A 23,958-nucleotide genomic window follows, 5' to 3' on the forward strand; every position below is an offset into this window, starting at 1 on the left:
CATGGGCCATCATTTGTCCACACTTGCTTTTATCCATGCCATGATTTTGTTGAGACTATCAATCACCTCATCTCATGCGTGAACTTGATGAATTCAAATCAATGATCAGTTTATCTTCGAAATCTTCTATACCTCCCTTGATCATATGAACTGTACCTCTATGGTATTATTATAGTATTCCTAAAGTACCTACAATATTCCTTTGTGATAATACTTGTTATGCAATAATTTGTTCAGGTATTTTACTCTGATTTCACTGAGAATGGAGATCAAATCTTATTAACCTTCATATCCCCAGCACAGTACCAACACAGAGGGGAAGTCCTACAAATATTTGTTCATTGAATAAATGAACAAACAAAGTATGAATCATTACTGTCCAACTCAAAGAGAAGTCTTTCCTGCTAGGGCAGTTGGCCTAACATGTTTATTAGATTCAAGTTTAGTACCACATTCACAGGTGGTTTAATAGCCAGCTTTTGTTTGTGAACTGTGAGCCTGTTACTGGCTTTATTTGTATTTCTATGTCTCAAGTGTTTCACTGTCTTAAATGTATTGATATACACTTGTATTTATCGTGATATCATTTCATTAAATAGGTATGTTATATTAATATTCATGATTATGCAAAACAATTTTGCACAAACAAAATGATGATTATATTTCATCTATCTTTTTTTAAGGCAGTTGTGCTAAGTTAACGTGCTCTATGAGAGTTTATTAAATCACACTTGCTGAATACTTATGTACTATTGTAAATGCTTTGTTTATTCCTCTGACTATGGTGAGGAAAATACTATTACCTACATTTTAAAGACGCAAAAACTGATGAGCAGAGAGGTAAGATAATTCACACAAGGTCATACAGCTAATGAGAGATTGAGCCAGGAATCAAATTCATAGAGTCCGACTTCAGATCCCACATATGTTAAAGGTTTTCTCATATCTTTAATGTACTGAATATCACAGTCTGTGGCATGTTAATCACACAGGAAGAGCAATTTATTAGCTGGCCAATTCTTACTACTTTTTAGGTCAGTACTATAGGCAGAATGATGCTCTTTCCCATCTCCCCTCCAAATATTCCTACCCTAGTCTCAAGAACCTGTGAATATGTTATAATACATATATGGCTAAAGAGGCTTTTCAGATATGATTAAAGGTAAGAACCTTGGGATGGAGGCTCTAGGAGTACCAGGTAAGCCCAAACTAATTACATGAATGCTTAAAAGCAGAAAACTTTTCCTGGCTGCAGTCAGCCAGAGAGAGATGTGACAACAGACTAATGATCAGAGTGATACAACCTTATCTTGCTTTGAAGATGGAAGAAGGCCATGTGACAAGGAATGTAGGTGGCTTCTAGGAGCTGAAAAAGGCAAGGAAATGAATTATTTCCTGGAGTCTCCACAAAGAACATAGCCTCACTGCCACTTTGATTTCAGCCATTTGAGACCCATATCAGATTTCTGGTCTACTGAATTACAAGATAACGGTTTGTAGTGATTTAAGCCACTCTGTTTGTAGTGATTTAAGCCACCGTGTTTATTGCAGTAGGAAGAGAAATTCTATATAGTCAGCAACAAAGTTCTCTCCAGTATCAGAGAGAAGAGAAAAAATTTCATTCTTTATGTATTTTCTCACTGTCTCCCTTTCTCTCTCTCCACACACATACACACTCACACAGACACATCTACTGTTCATAATTCTTCTGGCAAGAGTATTTAAAAATGAGGTGGTCCAATAATGAAGACTGACCAAATCCCAGGCAGAATGCAGTACTTTCTCAAGAAGCACTAAAAATAAAGGGTGCAAACTTGTCTTGGGCTTGGTCTTCAGGGCCTTTCCAGCCTTCCCTACCCCTGTCTCATGATCTCCTGTCCATCCTAATAGCTGATACTGACTCTGCTTTGATTCAGACTATTTTGATGCCTTGTGCTTATTCTTCCAAGTGTGGATTTCTGGTTTTGCTGTTTTTATTCCTGTATGATTCTGAAAGCTACTCACACGCTTCTACCTAGACAAGATGTACACATACCTTATTTGAGAACAAAGTTACATGTGTGTTATTCCCTGTCTTTCTGAAACGGCTTCAGTCTGTATTTTCTTTTAATTTTAATAAGAGAAAATGCTCATTAAATAGATGTTATAATTTGAAAATATAGATTTATGAAAAGAAGCAATACATGAAGTGGCAAGTAGGGTCTTCAGTTCCTCTCAAAGAGACTTGTAACTCCTCTTCCTTCTTCTAAATTCTTCACCTTTTCATTTTCTTCTTCATTCCTTTGATCTCTTATTGTTAGGCTCCATCTCTTTGCATTCTTTAATCTATGCAACCCTTTTCAAAAGCACCATGGCAGTTCATTACAAAAGCCATGAAAGTCTTCATATGCTTTAACCAGAGATTCTACACCTAGAAAATAATTTAAGTAAAGTCAGATGCCAAATGCACCAGGATTTTCATTACAGCATTAACCATAATTTAAAAAGTAGATGAAACCTGAATATTCAGTAACAGGAAATTGGTAAATTATGACATATCAACATAATTGAACAACAAACAATGAAATTTATAATCATGAAGAAGAACTGGATTCAAATCCCAGCTAAATTACCTAAACTACTGAACAGACATGTAAACAGGGAAGGTACGTCTTCTATTTAAGCCACGGTCTCCTCATTTGAAAACATGAATAATACTTATTCTCATATTGATAACATGAAGATGAAATAAATTAACATATATGATGTGCTTAGCACAGTTCTTGGAACATCATAAGCATTCACTGCATTTAACATCTTTGTTATTTATTTTTAAATAAGAAATTAGAAATCACCATAATAATGCATACAAGACTTGGTAGATTAACATGAAGTTACAAGAATAATTTCTTACACTGCTATTAAGAAAAGAACTCATAAAACAATTAGATAAACATGGGCTATATAGAGTTTTAATAAGACTTTTATTTAAAAGAACATACTTAAAACATTTCTATATGGTTTTAAATAACTGAAGGATTTGAAAGCCCTTAAGGCCTCCAGTGGATGCCAAAGGCAATTTTATATTCATTATATTGTACAAACTGGCAAATGCTTTTGAAAATAAGCAACACAAAGTTAAAAAAAAAAAAAAGCTCTTTTTACTTGCATTTTAGCAGCTTTCAGAAGGAGTCTAATCAGAAGGCGAGTGGACCTTTGTTCTACTGACATGCCCCCCAAATAGCACAAGTTTACAATAGGTGACCCCAATGAGGTCTTTTTTTACGATGACAAAGAAAACTGTTCCTACAAATCAAAGCCCATATAAACAAGGAAACGCCTATTTAAAAACATTCAAAATCAACGCCAGTTGTCAGCCTGCTAGAGACACTGGTTGAAATGACTTGTATCCATCATATTTATTTCTACAGATGGAGAATTATATATTTGACTTGTTGGAAAGGTTGGGTACTAAAAATACTCTTTTTTAAAAAAAAGTAAAACACAGAAAGAGGAACAAAAAGAGTAGCAGCTGCTTATTTCTTTCTCTGTAACAAAATGTGACATATAAGGTAGCAATGGAAAAAGAGCAGAGCCCAAACGAAGCAATTCATAAAATGCACACTATAAAACAATGCCACAGAATATAATGTTGATTAGAATTTAATGAAACTTCTAGTATCTTGAAATATGTCATGTCATTTGGGTACCTTATTGAGAAAACCACAGAATGAATGTGGTGTTGGTTTTATCACAGATGTTGCTGCTACTCAAGTAGATAACTTGAGCCTCTAGAGAAACAAAATGATATTCTATGTTGAAACTCAGTGATAAAGGAGGGAATTGCCTCGTGATAAGGAAGAGAATGACTTTATACAGATCCCTGTCAGTAACAATGAAAATTCCCTGGGCAGACTTTTATTCTAGATGCTTTGTAAAAAATGATTTAAATATCACCTGGTCTGAAATTTTGCCTTCAGATCAAACCTAGCTAAGTAATTATTTTGTGTTCTGAGGTCAGACTGAAGGCGACCACCATCACTATTACTGCTTCTCCAGAATCTTCTTCAGGCCTTATCCAAATTTCTTTTCCTACTCCTTGCTCTCAGTTTTACTAGTTCCTATTCTCAACTAAATTGAACGCAGTTTTCAAATGTCATTGTTAATTTATTTTAAATCTTGTATTTCTGGTTATGTACCAAGCGGAGGATATAACCCCTAGTATTTGCCCTCTAATCCCACAGACCTCCTCTGTGTCAATAAATATGCTGCTCCTCATCCCTTGCCTGACTTTTCTCCTCTAGGCATCATAAATTAGATAAGCCATCAAATGTTGACTGACAACTAAAGAGAGTTAGAAAATGAAAGTTGCTCTATAACTGAATTTCTTACCTATTAGTAATCTCTGAGAGTTGACGGCATTACTTCAACAAGAATGGTAACTTTTTATTTGTTCTAGATGAAAATTATCCAAAATCATTTGACCAATGTTTATAAAAAGATGATTTTTGCTTTCCTCTTAATTTCTAAATGTATTCATAAACATTCTGAATCTTACACTGCAGGCCTTATAGGAATTGTAAGATGTTTTAATAAAAAAGTACCATACAGGTCGGTGGGTCTCCTTTTAAATATCATCCCAGAGATGTAGAGGTTTAGGTGTCAGACCCAGGCAGGTTTCTGGGAGCTAGAATTGGACAAGTCTGTCTTAAAAGCATGGCCATCTTGAGAAGGTGAAAAGACAGTGTTTAGGGATGAGGCTGGAAATATAAGTCAAGTAGTCAAACTGAGATACATATTTGAAAATGCTGAGCAGATACATACAAACTAAACATAAGGGAACTAAAGAGACTGGGGATACCAGGACAGAGTGATAGAGTTTGGATGAGAGGGTGAAAGTTGTAATCTGGTGAAACATCCTGAAATACTGTGGCAGAATCACAGGAACTTTTCACAGAGCATGTTTGGCCTCGCTTCTGAATGGGGAGTTGTTATGAGACCTGAGCCAAGAATGACTATAGACTCAATACTTAAATTCTCTTTATAGAATTCAAGTCAAATTAGCCATCCAACCTCTATGTGAAGAATTCTAGAGTCAAACACTTATTATTTTCCAAGAATGTCCAGTTTGGTTTTGGAAAGCTCTGAATATTGGACAGTTTTTCCTGTTATTACACCAAAATGGGTCCTCTATAAATTCCACCTACTGGTGCTAGTCTTTTATGATCTACAGGGTGATAATACAAATGGAATATCAATTGCACTATTTTTAGAAATTCAACTGGACCTAAAATTTCAAGTAGCAAGATTATCTAGACTTTCTAATTTAAGGTCTTAATAGCCAGGAAAAATAGTAGTAAGTTATTTTACTAGAAATGCAGACAGGCTGATATTCACATAATTGTTCTCTACCATGAAATGTTTTATAGCATTTTAAACATTCTCTAATAAAGTTCTTCTTAGAAGATAAAAAAAAGCTCTATAATAAGATTATTATCATCTTCATCAACATAATTAATGAGCACATCTTGAGACAGGTACTTAGCCAGATTCTTTTCAGGCAAAGGGCCCTTGATTTCAGTGGCCTTAAAATGTACAGTCAGAACCAAGGCAAGAAAGAGTTGAAGATTGTTTCTACTTGAAGTCCATAACATATTTTGGAGCAGGAATGTAAAATATAAGGGAAACATTATGCTTTCTTAGGAAAATTAAAATGTATTTCTCGAGCTCAAAGGAGTCAATTAGTGTAAATTTGTTACTATTTTATTAAAATCAAAGAAAGGGGATAATAATAAAAGAAACATGTCATTAAACAATCAGGAGGAAAATAATCACAATTGTTCTCATATTTTATAAGAGCACTTTCATTCAGATATGACTAGCAGACTAGTACCTCCATTACCAAATGGCATCTTTTCCTTGGAAATATGGGCTTGAGGAAAACTATTAAGGGAATGATCAAAATACAGCAAAGCAAGCACAGGAGGCTTCTACCTGAGTTGGAGGAGGGGTATACTTTGTATTAAGATAACAATTCTAATAATGATCTTCATAGACACATGCCAAGGATTTCTGCTAGGACCACCCCTAGGGACTTTAACATCATTTAATTTAGAGTGAGGTCAGGTTTTTTGGCCCAACTCTATTGCTTAAGCCTTTTATAAATGGCTCTGATACAACAAGCTGTGGTAGTCCTCCTTGTCCATAAGGAGTGGCTGCTGTTCTTCAGGAAGCTGCTTTCTCTTTCGATGACACAACAGGCTAATGAGTCCTCCTAGCACAGCAGTGAGGACAGACCCTACCAAGGCTGCCCCAATGAGCCATGGCCAGATCTGACTTGCTTGTTCTAAGTAGGGTTTAACGTAATCTTGAAAACTGTCTGTTCCTGAAATAGAAAGACATTCCAATGTTTTTACTATCATCATCATCATCATCATCATCATCATCATCATCATCCTTGAATAGTACTTTGGAGTCAGATGCTTGGGTTTGAATGCCAGCTCTGCTACTTACTAGCTATAAGATCTTGGGAAAGTTACACCTAATACTCCCAAGCTTCAGGTTCTTCATCAGGAAAATAGGAAAACAATACCACCTTGTTGGGATGTTTTAAACTTCATAGATATTATCTGATCTGTAAATTGTACAGTGCCTGCCCCCAAGTCAGCTACTGTTACTCTTTTAGTTATTTATTCTGTTATTTGACTCCATATTTCTAAATAATAGGCAAATATTACTACTTCTTAATTCATCAAGTTTATCTCTGGAGTTCCTCAGGTATAAACAATGATTTGAGCTCTTTTACAGATTCCCTTTTCTTTCCTCCATATTTTCAGCATAATAATACCATGATCTGGGGTCAAATCCTCATCTCGGATTTCCATTATTTTTAGTATTTAAATATTATTCACAATTGAACCAAATATTATTCTATGATTACATTTCCTTTCTTACATTATTTTCCACTTGGAGTTAATAATTTATTATATCTATTTGCTTGATTTTAAAGTTCCCATCACTATTTACAAGACACTCTAAAATACTTTATATCCATTTTGTGATACAAAGGAAAGAAGAGAGTGCATCTTGGGCTTACCTAGTAGCAAATTATGGCTATGTGACTTAAGTCTTGAGCAAAAGTAATACATGTAACTTTGGGGCAGTTCCCTTAAAAGGAAAAGGTATGCCTTCCCTTTTCCCCTTTCAACTAATGCAGATAGTATGTTGGTGAGCCACCATAGATCATGTGATCAAGGGTAAACCCTAGGTCTTATAGAACTACAAGAAACAAGCAGCTCTGGTCCCTGAAATTATGCAGCTTGTATTTGACAACATACCAAGACTGCCATTTGAGCAATAAATAAATTAACTTATTTAGGCCATGGATATTTGAGCCTATATCTGCTCCCCATCCCTACCTTCCCCCTGTTGCTGATGTGGGAACTACAACATTTTTTTATGACTTATTTTCTTGGCTTCTGTTGATTAGTTCATAGTGAACCACTGACTCAAGTTGGGCCAGTCAGAATCATTACTCAGAATTCACTGTGCTGGAATTAAGAGTCAGATGACTCAGGAGCTGATAACAGTCTTAGAGCTAGAGAGGGGGTAGGGAGGGGGGAAGAGAGAGAGGGGGAGAATGAATCTTTAGGGAGCTTAGTTTCCTGGTTCCTGCTGTTCCTCAGTCTCAGCTGCATTTTTGTCTTCCTTACATTTCAAATGTTCATTCCTTCCTTGGATTTTGTTAACCAATAAATTATCTTTTTATCTAATCTTGTTTCTTTGGAGTTACTGCCTTTTGCTCTTCAAAAAGTCCTAATTATTTTTAAAGTTAGTTAGATTCCTACAACAATAAAAGATAAAGTACCTTAAGATATTCTGCAATTACAGTTATATGTAAGCTTCATATATCATAAAAATTAGATCAACAATATAAAAAGAAAATTAATATTTATTTAATAAAATATCTTGGAAAGAATGGGTAGCAACATGAAGTGAAATGTAAAGTGGGAGTCTCATTGATCACCATAAACTCAAGCATTCAAAATAGTTAAAGCAGGAGAATTTGTCAAAAATTAATTTTATATTAAATTACAATCTTCATTCAAAGAAGATAACAGTGGCGCTTCCCTGGCTTAAGTGGGGCTACAGGGCTCAAACCCCATTTCTCCTGTTACTTTCTCCTTTTTTGTCTTTGGTACCATCCTTTTGCCAGCTGTCACTAAGATAGCTCTAAAATTCTTAGAATCCATTAAGCATAATTTGAAACAATAGAGCAGATTTGTGTTTCTCTTCATCAGGAGGGGACAATATGTTGCAAAGCACTAACATTATAAAATAAATTATAATAAAAAAGATTTACAACTTTGGATTAATATTAATTTAAATCTAAGAAATGAAAGCTAACAAAGCTAAAATAAAGAAATTAAAATGTGAAAATTATTTTCATCAAACATAAAGGTTACCATTCTAACACATTTAAAAGTTAATTTGAAAATGAAATTACAAATGCTTAGTTTACATTGCTATTAGTCACTTCAATATATAGTGCATTTTAAATGTCTCACAAAATGCAGATTACATAGAGGTTACATAATGTGTATGATTTCTTTATTGCTTAAGGCTCAGCTCAAATTCTTTCACAATTTTAAAACACTATTTCTTTGTCTGTCCTTCTGTTCTCCAGCTTCTCTTATTATTTCTCTACTTCAGTTCATTTCAAGTTGTCTTAAATTTTACTTTCACCAATGGACTGTCTTCTTTGAAACACTGTATTTCTCAATGGCTTCAACCTAAAATTTAGACTTGTCTTCCTCAGTTATTTGCTTTTGAGCTTCAATAGTGTATCTTTAAATTATTTCTTAATATCAAAAGTTTTCTATTTTTTTACCTACTTAAAATTCCATTTTTCTTGTTACCCATTCTCTTCAGTATAATCATATAGTCTTCTATTTGTTTGGTGCTCTGTCATTTCCAAAGCACATTCATGTGCCCATTTATCCACACAACAAACACATGAGGTAGTTAGGAATCATTATCCTAATTTAACCAATTCAAAATCTGTAACTTAGAAAGTTTGCCTGTAATATTTAAACTCTACAATGTATGTAAAATCTTTGGAATGATGTCTTTCACATAAAAAGTAATTTATAACTGTTATCGACCCTTCTTACTCCATAGTAATTCCATCAATATTTCAACTGAACCAGCTTCCAGTAAGAGTTTTTCTCTCTCACACCTGCTTTGATCACTGAGTCTGCTCAGCTCTCTCTTCTGGATTCCCAGACTCTTTCTTTCATTGCTCCTTTGTGACACTTGGCACAATTGTCTACGTGTTGCAATTATTTATATGTATGTCTTACTTTTCAGGCTTCTTCATGAACCCTTGAGAGTAAGTAGTATGTCTTATTTATCTTTCATTCTTCTATTCATTCATTTATTCATTCATACAGCAATGTTTACTGAGACACAATAAATGTCAGGTGGTGGTCCAGGAACTGCATGTGAAAGGCTGAGTAAGCAGAGCTCCTGGCCTGAAGGAAATAATAACTGGAAGAGGAGACTGACAAGTAAACAAATTATTTTAAGAGCAATGCTGTACCAATGCAAATATATAAAAGATAAAATGGGATAATGGGGAAAAGACCTCCTATAACTGCCTGGGGAGTCAGAGGAGGCATCCCAGGAGACTATCCCACTGAGTAGAAGAATAAATTAGGGCTTGAGTGTGGGACGCTGATGGCAAGCCATCCCAGGCAGAAGGAACAGTATGCACCTGTGTATACACATAGGGAAGCACTAGTGAACAAGTCCTCATCAAACCCCATGTGCAGAATGAGACCCTCCAGTTACTGTGAATATGCCTCCTCCTCTCATTTTTAAAATCAAATGTCCAGGTCTTTTGGAATATATTGGAAGAAGGAAGCTCTTAACAAAGTAACACCAGACAGAAAGCAGGATTACATTTGCCAACAGCATCAAGGACTCAACCCTTCATTGCCAAAGGTTTTTGGTCTCACCTTTCAATCAGTTATGCATGCAACAAAATCACCTGCTACTCAATTTTGAAAAACATCACTAAATTCAATTATAAGAGAAAATGTTTGACTAAAGCAAGAAGACATCAGCTGCCTTTTACAGAAAATAATTAAGTAATTATAAACGTGAGTGCCTAAATGATGAATAATTAACTGCCTGAACTAAATTATATCAAGAAATTTTAAAGATTTTTTTAGTAAGCTTAAAGTTTATCTTACTCTATTCTGGCATTGTGTCTCAGTATTATTGTGTCTCAGTAAACATTGCTCTATGAATGAATAAATGAATGAATAGAAGAACGAAAGATAAATTTTAAATTCCTTGAAAGTACAACAGAAGGAGCAATAGATTAATTCATAAAATAGAAAATAAGCAATTGCTGTTGCTTATTTTAAAGCAAAACTTCTCTAAAATTAGTGGCGTAAGCTCACAGCTATATGAAAAGGACTCTAAATAGATAAAACATTTTGAGTCAATTTTAAAAAATTAACTATAAATAAATAATAAATACCTTTAATCCCCTAATGTGACTCTTTGAGTCTTCTTTTCCTTTTCTCCTCCAGGGGTTTTTGTTGCCTTTTCAGTAAAAAGTACCCATTTGGGACACTAGGGAAGGGACAACGAGGTGGAACATATGTGTACAAGGCAAGTATAAAGAGAACCCTCTCTTCTGTGGAGTCATGGACAGAGAATTCATTTGGGATTCTGTATTTGCCACTTACGAGCTTTGTGACTTAGAATTTGTCACTTTATCTTTCTGTTCTCAATCTACTTACCCATAAAACAGAATAAAATCACTACTACACAAGATCGTAAAGGTTGGCAAAGATAACAATTTATATGCTGATGTCTCTTACGTTAGTATCTGCAGGCAGAATCTTTTCTGAGGCTGAAGGCTATCCAACTGCCTCAGAGATATATTTACCCTGGTGTGCCATTCACCCCATTTCACTGTGTAACAGATACCACCATGAGATTCACTCCATGTCTGGCCCTGCTCCTATTGTTTCCATCTCAATGAATTCAATCACCATTCATCATTTGCACAGGCCAGAAAGCTTAAGGGCAACTCTAATATCTCCTTTCTCACCTATTACATGTAATCATTTTCCAAGTTCCATAAATTTTGTTTTCAAAATAATATCAAAATTTTTTGTCCTTTCGGCCTTGCCTCTTACCACCACTGCAATTCCAACTTCCTTCGCCTCTCCCCTGGACACTCGTAACAGCATTTTCACTGGCTTCCCCGAATGTGCTTTGCAACTGACACAAAACTTGCATCTTTCTGGATTTTATATGAATATAATCATCAGTATATATTCTATGATGTCTGGTTTCTTTGGCTCAACATTATGTCTTTAACATAGAGGACAGACTTGTGGTTGCCAAGGGGGAAGGGGGGGAGGTGGGGGAGGGATGGATTGGGAGTTTGGGATAAGCAGACGCAAACTATTATATATAGAATGGATAAACAAGGTCCTGCTGTATAGCACAGGATATATTCAATATCCTGTGATAAACCATAATGGAAAAGAATATGAAAAAGAATGTATATATATGTATAACTGAATCACTTTGCTGTACAGCAGAAATTAACACAACATTGTAAATCAACTATACTTCAATAAAATAAAATTAAAAAAAAAACTTCCTACAAGCTGCAACAACCGTAATCTTATGAAAACTCAAATTTGATCCTGATTTGTTTAAAATTCATTAATGGCTCTGTTATCCTAGCAATATGGCCACAATTCATAATCAAGACCTCCTTTTCAACTAATTAATTCTTCCTGTTACTGATATTCTCTGAAATGTCACTTCATTGACCCCTAGAGTTATGCACATCTCTAAACAAACGAGTCATTAGGTAAGTAGTGGTTTAAGGTCTTTCTCTTTCATTAGGATGTAAGCACTGTGAAGGAGACTACATTGTTTACCACTGTATCCATAGTATCTAAAAGAATGCCTTGAACAAGGTAGTTACTAAACATATGTATGCAGAAAGAATAAATAAACCAATAAAATCACCTAGAAAATATCTAGTGCAATAGAAGACTTGAAATACATTAAAAATATCTAAAAATGCAAATCAAAACTACAATGGGGTATCACCTCACACCAGTCACAATGGCCATCATCAAAAAATCTACGAACAATAAATGCTGGAGAGGGTATGGAGAAAAGGGAACCCTCTAGCACTGTTGGTGGGAATGGAAATTGATACAGCCACTATGGAGAACAATATGGAGGTTCCTTAAAAACCTAAAAATAGAACTACCATATGATCCAGCAATCCCACTACTGGGCATATACCCTGAGAAAACCACAATTCAAAAAGAGTCATGTACCACACTGTTCATTGCAGCACTATTTACAATAGCCAGGACATGGAAGCAACCTAAGTGTCCATTGACAGATGAAGGGATAAAGATGTGGCACATATATACAATGGAATATTACTCAGCCATAAAAAGAAACGAAATTGAGTTATTTGTAGTGAGGTGGATGGACTGAAAGACTGTCATACAGAGTGAAGTAAGTCAGAAAGAGAAAAATAAATACTGTATGATAACACATATATATGGAATCTTAAAAAAAAAAAAAAGGTTCTGAAGAACCTAGGGGCAGGACAAGAATAAAGACGCAGACATAGAGAATGGACTTGAGGACATGGGGAGGGGGAAGGGTAGGCTGGGATGAATTTAGACAGTGGCATGGACTTATATATACTACCAAATGTAAAATAGATAGCTGGTGGGAAGCAGCCGCATAGCACAGGGAGGTCAGCTCCATGCTTTGTCACCACCCAGAGGGGTGGGATAGGGAGGGTGGGAGGGAGATGCAAGAGGGAGGAGATATGAGGATATATGTATATGTATAGCTGATTCACTTTGTTATAAAGCAGAAACTAACACACCATTGTAAAGCAATTATACTCCAATAAAGATGTTAAAATATTTTTTAAGAAAAAAAATTTTTTTAAACCTGAGTATTAAGAAGTGTGACATTTTTCTAGCAAGCTTTACTTATATGTATTGGTTAAGAGACACCATCCTTCATGATAAATATCACTGGCATTCAAGTGAATTCATTGGTTTAGCCCCATACCAGATACCATTTGGAGAAGACTGGAGAAGCTTGCAAGGTATCAGTTTTGATTTTGTAGGGCTCACAGCCAAGGTAGAGAGGGGAAAAATTCATATGTAGAAAAATTATCATGTAGCTCTAATAAAGGAGTGATTAAACATGACTATGTATATGTATACAATGATTTCATATCTGAGAGTGTGACAAATGGATATGGATCAGAATTTAGCCAGAGAGAATAGTGTAATAAAAGCATGAACCCAGGGCTTCCCTGGTGGCACAGTGGTTGAGAGCCCGCCTGCCGATGCAGGGGACACGGGTTCGTGCCCTGGTCCCAAAGGGCAGGAAAAGGTTGAAAAAATACAGTTTCTCCTGTTGGCCTTAAAATGTGGTTCTGCTATGCCACATACTAGCTAGATGGCCCAGGACAAGTTATTTATATTCTTTAAGCCTCTGTTTTCTCATCTATGATCAGGAAAAAGAAATAATAGTGCTTACTTCACAGGGTAATTATGAAAATTAAAGGAAATAATGCACACAGCATACCCCGAAGAGTTCCTGGAACATGAAAAGATCCATAATATATTAGCTATTATGAAATAACTCAATTTATCTCCTCAGTATAATTTTTCATTTCTCATACTACTCAAATAGGAGAATTTAGCATCTCAGAAATACATGGTACACTTTACACCTCTATTTTTGTTATTCTATTAGTTTAGAATATTCCCTATCCTTTTCTATCTGCTACCTGCCTGCTCATCCTTCAAGGCCTTGTCATGTATTTTTAGGTTGAACTACTCTGAAGTCATTGCTTTCTCCTCTGTGCTCTTATAAGATTCCATTTATGACTCCTTTATTGCACTTAACACAGCCTGATATTTCATACTTTTTTGCACAACTGTCTGACTTCCATACTGGATTTAACGCTCCTTGAGGTCTGAAGGTATGTCATTCATTTATGTGTCACTAAAATTTAACAAGAGGTAGGAAATTGGTAAATGTCATTCACTTGTTCATTTTATTTTACTAATCTGTTTGTTTCCATGAATTATCAATGAATATAATGAAACATCAGTGCTTGTCTAATACCTCGTATCCACAAACTCTGTGTTGTTTAACCGTTTTTTTAGCTGTTGACCATCTTGTGTTGCAGTGGAGAGGACCCTGTAGTGTTGAAATCTGGCTCTTCCACATACTGGTGTTTGCTATTGGGAAAGTCATTTAAGTTATTTTAGCATCAGTGTCCTTACCTCATTCTAGAGATAATAATACTTCCCCTAATATATGGTTGATTAACAATGCATGTATGGTATGTAGCAGGCTCACAGGTAGGGGGAGACATTACTACCTGTCCCGTATTTATCAAAAAGATACTGATATACTACTACTAAGGAAGAGAATTTAAAGCCTAGATCTAATTACAATCCTAGACTTAATCATAGTCAGAGAAGTTATTATTATAATAGCTATTATCATTATTATTATTAACTGTGTTTAACATCAAAATGTTCACAAATTTTCTTGGTAACCCTAGCATGAAGTTCCCAAAGATGATTTCAAAACTGCTAGATGTTTAACTTGTGCTGACTGCCCTAGGCTCTTAATGCATTTAATTATCAAATATCTCTTTGAGGTATTCTATTCTCAATATTTTAGGTTAAGAAACTGAGATTCAGGGAACTGAAGTCAAATTTCCCAAGGTCACACAAAAGTCAGTTTATAGTGTCACGTCTCAAACCCATTTTTTGTTCTGATTTTAATTTTAGTGCTCTTCCCATGGTTGCCATATGCAAAATGCTCTATATTAAGCAGAAAGGACAGAAATTTAAAGTTTCTTGCAACTTGGTCTATGTAATAATAAATCAGTGATGAGTTAAGGATCGTAATGCATTTTCCCAATTTAAATAATTTGGGGATAACATTGTAAAAACATAAGGTTTTGCACTCTCTCAAAAGAAATTGGTCACACCAGACTCAGCAATTCACATGAAAGAAACTGAGCTTTACCTGAATCTTGTAGGTAGCTATAGTCATAACCCAGATCTCTGGATGAAATAAAGAAATCACCATTTCTGTAGAGAGGTATAAAAGGAACCATGTAGGATTCCCGGTTGTGCCCAATGGGTGCATTGGCTTCTGGATAAACTTCTTGAAGAGGACGGTGCCTTCGAAGCCACTGTTCAAAAATACTGCAGAGGAAAGGATTATTCAGTGTCAGAAACATATTGTTAGTAAAAGAAATATTTGGAATTCTTAAAGTAAAATAACAAGGCATATCTTAAAAACCTAAAGCCATGGAAAGATGCCACATATAGTTTTCACGCTTTGAAAATATTTTGTAAGTCACCAGTTCATGCTGTCAGGTTCTGATGAAACTCATTCATTTGAGAGAAATATTAGAGGATAACTTCGAAAGAGAAATTTCTTAGAAGATAAATGAAAGTTACTTGACAAGTTTAGACCCTTCAGAATGCTGCAGAGCAAGTGTAATTATTGGTTGAGTGACAATTGAGACATAGTTGTAAATTAAATGTCTCTTATCTCAAAGAAAGTTCACCTAAAGAAAGAACATGCAAAACTAAATTGGAATCAGGACTAGAATTTGGTCATTTTTTGGTCATGGTAGGGGACTTTCAATTATTTCAACCTCCTTGTTATGTCTGGTGCAGTGTATGCTTAATGAATCTTGGTGGGAGAAAGAGCTCACCTTCCATGATAGAGGCTAAAAATACTTACTTGGAAACTTGTGGTTTCCAAACTTCCCTGGAAGCTAGAGTATGACCACATGATCAATACTCAGCCAATCAGACATGCCCATCCAAGACTTTGAAACAGGAGACACTGACACAAAGAAGCAAGGACAATGGAAAACCAACATCCTGTTTTTAAGGGCAACGAGGCCAGAGGTATTAGTAAAGGTGTCCAGGGGCACCCTGTGTTCTAGAGCAGCGGTCCCCAAACTTTTTAGTACCGGGGATCGGTTTCATGAAAGACATTTTTTCTGTGGATGGGGTGGGGGGGGAGAGGGTGGGGAGGATGGATGGTTCAAGTAGTAATGTGAGCCATGGGGAGAAATGTGGAGCCCCAGATGAAGCTTCACTCGCTTGTCCACCTCTCACCTCCTGCTGTGTGGCCCAGTTCCAACTAGGGGTTGGGGACCCCTGTTCTAGAGCATGGTTTTGGCTGATGATTGACTGCTGCCCTGCTCCCTTGTTCCCATCTGTTTCTCAACCTGTTTCTCCATGATCTCCTCACCTATCCAATATCCTTTCAGCAAATTTGTTTCCTGTTGAATCAGCCAGAGTGAGTTTCTGCTGCATGTAATTAAAAACTCTAACTGGAACAAACGCTAAAAAACTATGGGATCAAAAAGGTCTAGTAAGAATGGAAGCAAAACTAAGCTACAGCAGAATTTATAGTGGATCATTAAAGGTGCGATAAAGAGAATGGCTTTGTGTTATCAGACCATATAACATAGAGGGAAGAACACTATATTTGGAGTCAGAACACTCCCCTTGAGTCCTAGATCTGTGGTTTAAGAGCTGTATAAGTTGTATAAGCTCGAAAGCAAATCACTGAACCACTTGAAGACTTAGCCTTCTCGTCCTTAAAACGAAAGCAATAATATCTGTCCTATCTGTTTCCAAATTATCCAATGTGATAATTTTTACGAAAGTGCTAGATATATAAGCTACTGTTGTTTAGCTCTAGAATTGAAGCTCAGAGATAAAAGGTTAGTGCATGGTCGAGAGGATGGGTCTAAACAAGAAAGTGATAATACTTCAAGCAAACAAATAATTTTTTTGAGAAAATGTTTTGAAGTACAATAAAGAAGAGAACAAGGAAGCCAGATGGCAGCAGTGGTGATCGCTTTTTCTGTGATGAAAAGCAATTGTATTTGCTTAGAGAATCTGGACTTCAAATACTAGTTGTGGCCAAAGTTGTTTTTAATTGTGAATTAACTGAGAGATCAGCAGGCTGCTGATAAACACTGCAAATCTGGTCCATGAATACCAAATGGTCCCTAAATAGCTCAATTATTAAATGTGCTTACTGAGTACTTACTATATGTTAAGTTTTGGAGAAACTTGAACCTGTGCAAAAACCTGAATTCTGTAGGTTGTGACAAAGGAAACTTGTAAAAGTACTTAACCTGAACCTGTTTAATTTTCCTTTTATTCATCTGCAAAATGGGAGTAGTATTTATGTCTTAAAGGTATTGTAAGGATTAATTAAGCAACCTGAATGTCCTTTGACAGATGAATAGATAAAGAATATATTGTATGTATATACAATGGAATATTATTTAGCCATAAAAGAACAAAATAATGCCATTTTCAGCAACATGGATGGACCTAGAGATTATCATATTAAGTGAAGTAACTCAGACAACAAATATAATATCACTTACATGTGGAATCTAAAATACAACACAAATGAACTTATTTATAAAACAGAAATAGACTCAGAGACATAGAAAAAACTTGTGGTTACCAAAGGGAAAGGGAGGGGAGGGATAAAACAGGAATTTGGGATTAACAGATATACACTACTATATATAAAAGAGATAAACAACAAGGACCTACTGTATAGCACAGGGGACTATATTTAATGTCTTGTAATAACCTATAATAGAAAAAAATCTGAAAAAGAATATGTATATATGTATATATGTATAAGTGAATCGATTTACACTGGAAACATTGTAAGTAAAAAAATTAAAAACTGATTACTTAAAATAACATAAGTAAGATATATGGTTAAGTGTTGGACAGATGGTAAACAGAAGCCATCCTCATCCCCATAGCATTTCTTCCTCTTCTTCCTTCTACTCATGATTCATGTTATACTGGAAGAACTCTACAACTGGTGAGAGACATGAGACATGCATAGAAATGCCAAAACCATGTATATTTGAGCTGGTTCTTTAAAAATGGTTATTATTCTTTAAGCAGAAATGGGGAAACAAAGGATTCAAGAAGATTGTTTTTTCTGTGTGTACCTCTATTTCCTCAACTGAAGAAATTAGGAATTGGCTTAAGTCTATTCAAGTCCTATAATTTTATGAATTATTCTTTTTATTTTAACATCTACAGTTTTCTTCTTTTCATGAAAGCATTACTGGTTCATTATATACAATTCAGAAAATATAAACAAGCAAAAAGGAGAAAAGAAAAAAATCATATGTACTTGCTCCATATTTTTGTTGCAGTTTTTAAAATATACAAGTATAACATTAAATACATATTTTAATAAAAGAGAATTTTATTATAGACAATATTTTATAAGACATTTTATTTGTACTAAACAATGTTTAAATGATATTTAAACATGTTTAAACAATGTTCACCAGTTTTCAAGTGGTAAACCTATTTTGCGGTACGCGGGCCTCTCACTGTTGTGGCCTCTCCCGTTGCAGAGAAGGAGACCCTCTGATAATTAATCTCTTCCCCATCCCTATTAAACTTTGACTGACTTAGAAATAGCCCAATATACAATGAGCTACTAGATAAGAGCTTGATGCAAACATTGTGCATTTTGTTAATTGAGAAAAATTACCCCTGTAGTTCAATTTATAAATAATCTTATTTCTGCCAAGAAGAAAAAATTCTTTATCTAGATAGGACAAGGACATCAATTCTCAGCACCAAAAGATGTAATAGATGAAACAATTAATGTGCTTACCCACCTTACCAACCTTTTAAAATGAAGGTATTAATCTTGCTTAAATTCTTCATCAGTGGGTCTCATCTTCAGTTAATTTCATCAAACCATGTCTAGAATGGCTCACATAGGAATACTAATGTTTAAGTTGGGTAATCACACTGACATTTTGGGAAGAAAGTTATCTTCTTACCAAAGATTCATTTAAACTGTATTTAGATGGTTTTCTAGAAGTCTGAGCAACAATGAAATGCACAACAGAGGATTTAGGAAAAAGTTAAGATAATCACAGATGGAAACAAGAAGGGATGTGTTTTATGTATGAAAGTAACATGGATGTCTGGTCACACCCATCCTTACAACAAGACAAAGCTGGACAAGTAGAAAATCACAACTTTTCTTGGACCCGTGAGAGAACTGGGCAAACTGCTTCCCCCAAAACTGTAGAGATAAATGCAACCAGAAGAATTCAACTGAAATTTGCTAACCAAGAAGAGAAACAGCTGGATCCATAAACTTAAACACTTTGATGAATGGCTGGAGGTTGAGTACAGACAACTTGTAATGTGAGAAGCTCCTGGGAGCCATGGTCTTAGAGGGATATTCCCACACATTTGGGGGTTTTACCTCCAAGAATTCTGCCAGATTTTCATAATGAAGACCTGAGAAAGATCCTCTCCTGGCTCTGTAGGGGGAGGGAGAAAGTGACCATTGTGAAATATGTCCAGAGTCTTCTCCACACCAAAGCCCTTTAATCCAGAGGAAATAACTACCAGAGACTTATCCCGGTAAGAGAAAGGGAATTCCTCTCAGTCCAGTCCCTTTCAGCCTTCCTGTCTCACTTAAGGGGAAATAAAACATAGACCATGGGTCAGGGCTTCAAGGAAATAGATTGGGACAACTGAAAAAAGGAGTAGAGGACAGACGGGGAAAAGATACCAAAAAGCTATACCATTGGAGAAACACTTATGAAGGTCACAGCCCCCAGACACTGGCCAACTAAAAGACTGAAATTTAATCAGAATATTGTAGAACACTTTCTTCCCCTATACTTTACCATGATACCAACAGAGCTCTAGTATAATTAGGTACACACACTGAGTACACAAAACAGCAATACACAACTCCCTACTCCTTTTGTGTCGGCTGTGCATAGTAACGCTCCTCCAAAGAGCACAATATGGATGGGTGGTAGACTCATTTAGGAGTTTGAGAAACCTGAGAAATATGACAGCTGCCTAGGTTAACATCAACAATGGTAAGCCATGTTGATAGCACGTTCCCTTGATATTATGTGAAGAGAATAGTGCTTTACCTCTCTCGTCTTCCTCCCAAAAACATGTAATTTCAGTCTGCAAGAGAAAAACATCAGACAAATTCGAATAGAGGGGCATTCTATTAAATACCTGAGCAGCACTCCTCAAAACTGTCAAGGTCATCAAAAACAAGGAAAGTTTGAAAAATTGCCACAGCCAAGAAGGAGCTTAAGGAGACATTATAGCTAAATGTAATATGACATCCTGGATGCGATCTTGAAACACAAAAAGATATTAGATAGCAATGAAGTAATCTTAAAGTATAGATTGTGGTTAATAATAATGTATCAATATAGTTTCATTAATTGTGACAAACCTTCCATACTGAAGTAAATTGTTAAGAATAGGGGAAACTGGATGTGGGGTGTATGCAAACTCTGCAACATTTATGTAAATAAAAAATTATTCTTAAAATTTCTTTTTAAAAACAGAACAACTAACACAGAAGCCTAATGTAGTTGGATATTAGGGAACTGATTTGATTTAGTACATTCACTGCTACAGTAAAATATGCACCAATACTATAGAATTATTTTTCATTCATTTATTCAACCATTTCATAAATAGTTAAATACACATATTATGAGCACCTATAACAAACTGGTTCTCTGCCAGGTATTGATGTATTTCTCTGTCCTTGTGGTACTTAGATCTATTGATGGAGATAGATACTAACCAGTAATTTCAGAAATGCATCTGTAATTACAGACTGGCAAATACTATAGAAGGAAGCAACATGGTAATACAATTTAGTGAGGAGGGCTCATTGATTCTGCAGCCTTTGGGAAAGTCTTTGATGGTGTTGAAGGAGTATTTAGAGAAGTGGTATAACAGTGTTTCTGAAAAAATAATAGAATTTGCAAGGGCCTTTGATGAGAGGTCAGATTCTCTCATCTGTCTCACTACTCCCATAGCTTTACTTATTACCTACAGGCTGATGGCTTCTCAACTTATAGTTACAGAGCAAATCTCACTCTGAAATCTCGGTCCAAATACCCAGCTGCCTAAGTGGCATCCTCATTGAAATGCTTCAAAAGAATCTTCAAGCACAGCACACAATATCTTCAAAAATCATGATATTAACATCCCTTCCTCATGCTACACTTCTCCACTGATCGATGCCTTTGGAATAAAAATATCTGTCCAGCCAGAAAATGTAAAAAAATGACTGATGTATCTATGGAGAGAACAGTTTGAAATGAAGCTAGAGAGGAAATGGGGGCCAAATCAAGAAGGGCAGTTGAGAACATGTGAGAAATATTTTTAATTTTTCCTAAGAGCAATAGGAAGTCACTGTTTATATCTGTGATCGCAAGAGATAACACGAACAGATAACTTTTTTAAAGAGTACACACATTGCACTATGGAGAAGGGACTGAGGACAGTCAGAATTGATGTGCAGGGAACAAGGGATGAAGAAATCAGCGAGAAAATTATATCCAGGTAAAAAGATCATGTGTGGCTATCCGAGTATTACAGCTCAGTGGTGAGATGTCACAGAAGACTCCACATTTTCTGGTTAAAGTGGAATAATAATAACAGAAAAAAGGAAACAGTGAACAAAGTTGGTAAGGTGCTTAAGGTAGATGAGGATCCAGATCTTCTGGCTGATGTACCTGGGCTTCTTCCTCTGACACTGCAGTTGTCCCTGCCTGTGATTCTGTTTTCTCCTTCCTTATTCTCCCTGAGTGGGTCCTGAATACTTCTGTTACTCTCTGACTAAGCCTTGTATCTGAGGGCAGCGTTTGTCAACAGGGCTGGAAAGGTACAGAAAAACAGATGCTAGAATATCAATTAAACACTCCACTTACTTCAGAAATTATCTCACATCATCCTGTTTTCTTTCACTGTGGGAGGAACAAACCCAAACTGAGGCAGAGACATTGTTCACAAGTACATTGGAGAATATCAGTGCTACCAACTAGCTAAGAAACCACATCTTTTTTATCTTCCTTTTCTCTGTGCATAGCACATAGCTGCAATATTTACATGATAATTGGTGCTGCTCTTTTGAGTTAATAATCTAACCCAGGAGAATGTGTTCATAATAATGCAATTTCTGTAACGCAACCTCTTGATATATCTTGCTTATTGATAAGCCTCAGCAAATCAAGGAGGTAACTATTTTATTGATCCCATTTTACAGAAGAGAATACTGAGTCAAAGAGCTGAAAGTTTGCCAATGCTCACTCAACTAGAATGCAGTAGAAAATCTGGCATTTCATGTCAGATTTCTGTGAGTTTTACCATTATACCCAGCTTGCAGAGCTAGGGCCAGAGCCCAGGTGTTCTATTCCAAGTTAAATACTCTTCCACTAATAAGCAAAACATTAGCAATTAGTACTTAAAGCAAAAAGATGGACAAAGCATTAGTGTTTTTCTCCAAGCATTTTAGAGCCATGCACATAAGTGGGAACTAGGCATCCTTTGTCATTTTACTTTACCTGAGAAATGAACATTTGATTATAAAGTCTCTCAAGTGCAGAGAAGAGGTAAATACAGAGTTGTGAAATATTAACATCGCTAGTCTAAAGACTTGTGATTTTTCTTTCTGGAACTGAAACCCTTTTTACTTCCCTCCAGAGGCCATGAGGACCCACAGACCAGCACAAGCTTAGTAGGTAACAAGTGGCAACAGAGAAGGGGACCAAACAGAATGCCCTCTACATGGGATTCTGGGTCTAGGCCTTGACCTACACATGAGGACCAGCTTAGGATTCCTCCTGAGGGAGGCCAGTGAGCACCCATGAAGTGACTCTGAAAGTGCTGAGTCTTATCTAGGCAGCTGACATTCACAGCAGGCACGTGGGAGAGAGGAGCTGAGGGAAGAGGTACAGTACATGCTGTGAACATAGGACAGTCCTGCAGGATATGCAGACAAAAGGGCAAAATCCACCTTCAACCTGTTATAAGCAAAGGTTTAATAACGAGTCCTAATTTTTGCCCTGGGATTTGAGGGCACAGAAAGGAGCCAGAAACATAAAACTTCTTCTTGAGAAACCTGGATAAATTTCTGATATTGGTTTGTGAGGGGTGAGAGGATAATTCGTGTGAGCCTCAGTTTATTCATCTGCAAAATGTGGATAATAACAAACTTCAAAGTGCCATGAGATATAACTGAGATTAAGTGTACAATACACCCAGGACGGTGCCAACACACAGAAAGCACCCAACAGTGGTGAACTGTTGCTGTTATTCTTGTACACATCAGAAACCATCATTTCTGCAGTTTAATACGAGGGGCCCACTTTAATTCCCTTAGAGCAGAGGTTTTAGATTTCTGCTCCTTGGGAATTCTGGTGTGCCACAAGCAGGATGGAGTTGTCTTAACAAACAAATATGTCAATGAATTTTATTTCTCATTTTTTAAAGAAATTCTATAAACAGAGATTGAATAAATTGTAGAGGTTAGCTTCATAGATTCTGAAGTTAGATTGCTTGGATTCGAATTTTGGTTGTGATACTCAGTAGCTGTGCAAACTTGGGCAAACTACTTAACCTTTTTGTGCTTCAGTTTCCTTATCAGTAAAATGGCAATTATAATCTGGGTTGAATTATGTCCCACCCCCCGCAAAGTTCATATGTTGAAGTTCTCAGAAATTGGTTTTGTATTCGGAGATAGGGTCTTTAAAGAGTTAATTAAGTTAAAATGAGATCCTTGAGGGTGGGTTCTAATCCAATATGACTGGTGTCCTTATAAGAAGAAGAAATTTGGACAGAGGCTGGTACAGAGGGAAGACCCTGTAAAGACTTTTTATAGGGAGAAGAAGGTCATGAAGGAATCGTGGAGAGAGGCCTCAAAAGGCACCAACTCTGCCACACCCACCTTGATCTTGAATTTCAAGCCTTCAGGATTGCAAGAAAATTTCTA

General features: G+C 36.0%; 1 protein-coding gene across 1 annotated transcript in view; it reads right to left on the reverse strand.

The window, feature by feature from the left end:
* Nucleotides 1-6,137: 6,137 nt before the first annotated feature.
* Nucleotides 6,138-23,958, reverse strand: part of TYR (tyrosinase) — a gene marked incomplete at its 3' end in the record, with an annotated part of 88,847 nt that continues 71,026 nt past the window's right edge. The window contains exons 4-5 of the mRNA XM_079709571.1: nt 15,115-15,296; nt 6,138-6,364 (exon numbers count right to left, since the gene is read on the reverse strand). Of these exons, the coding sequence (XP_079565697.1) occupies nt 6,138-6,364; nt 15,115-15,296 (409 nt within the window). The remainder of the gene's footprint in view (nt 6,365-15,114; nt 15,297-23,958) is intronic.

Source organism: Hyperoodon ampullatus (assembly GCF_949752795.1).
Source record: "Hyperoodon ampullatus genome assembly, chromosome: 7".
NCBI lineage: Eukaryota > Metazoa > Chordata > Mammalia > Artiodactyla > Ziphiidae > Hyperoodon > Hyperoodon ampullatus.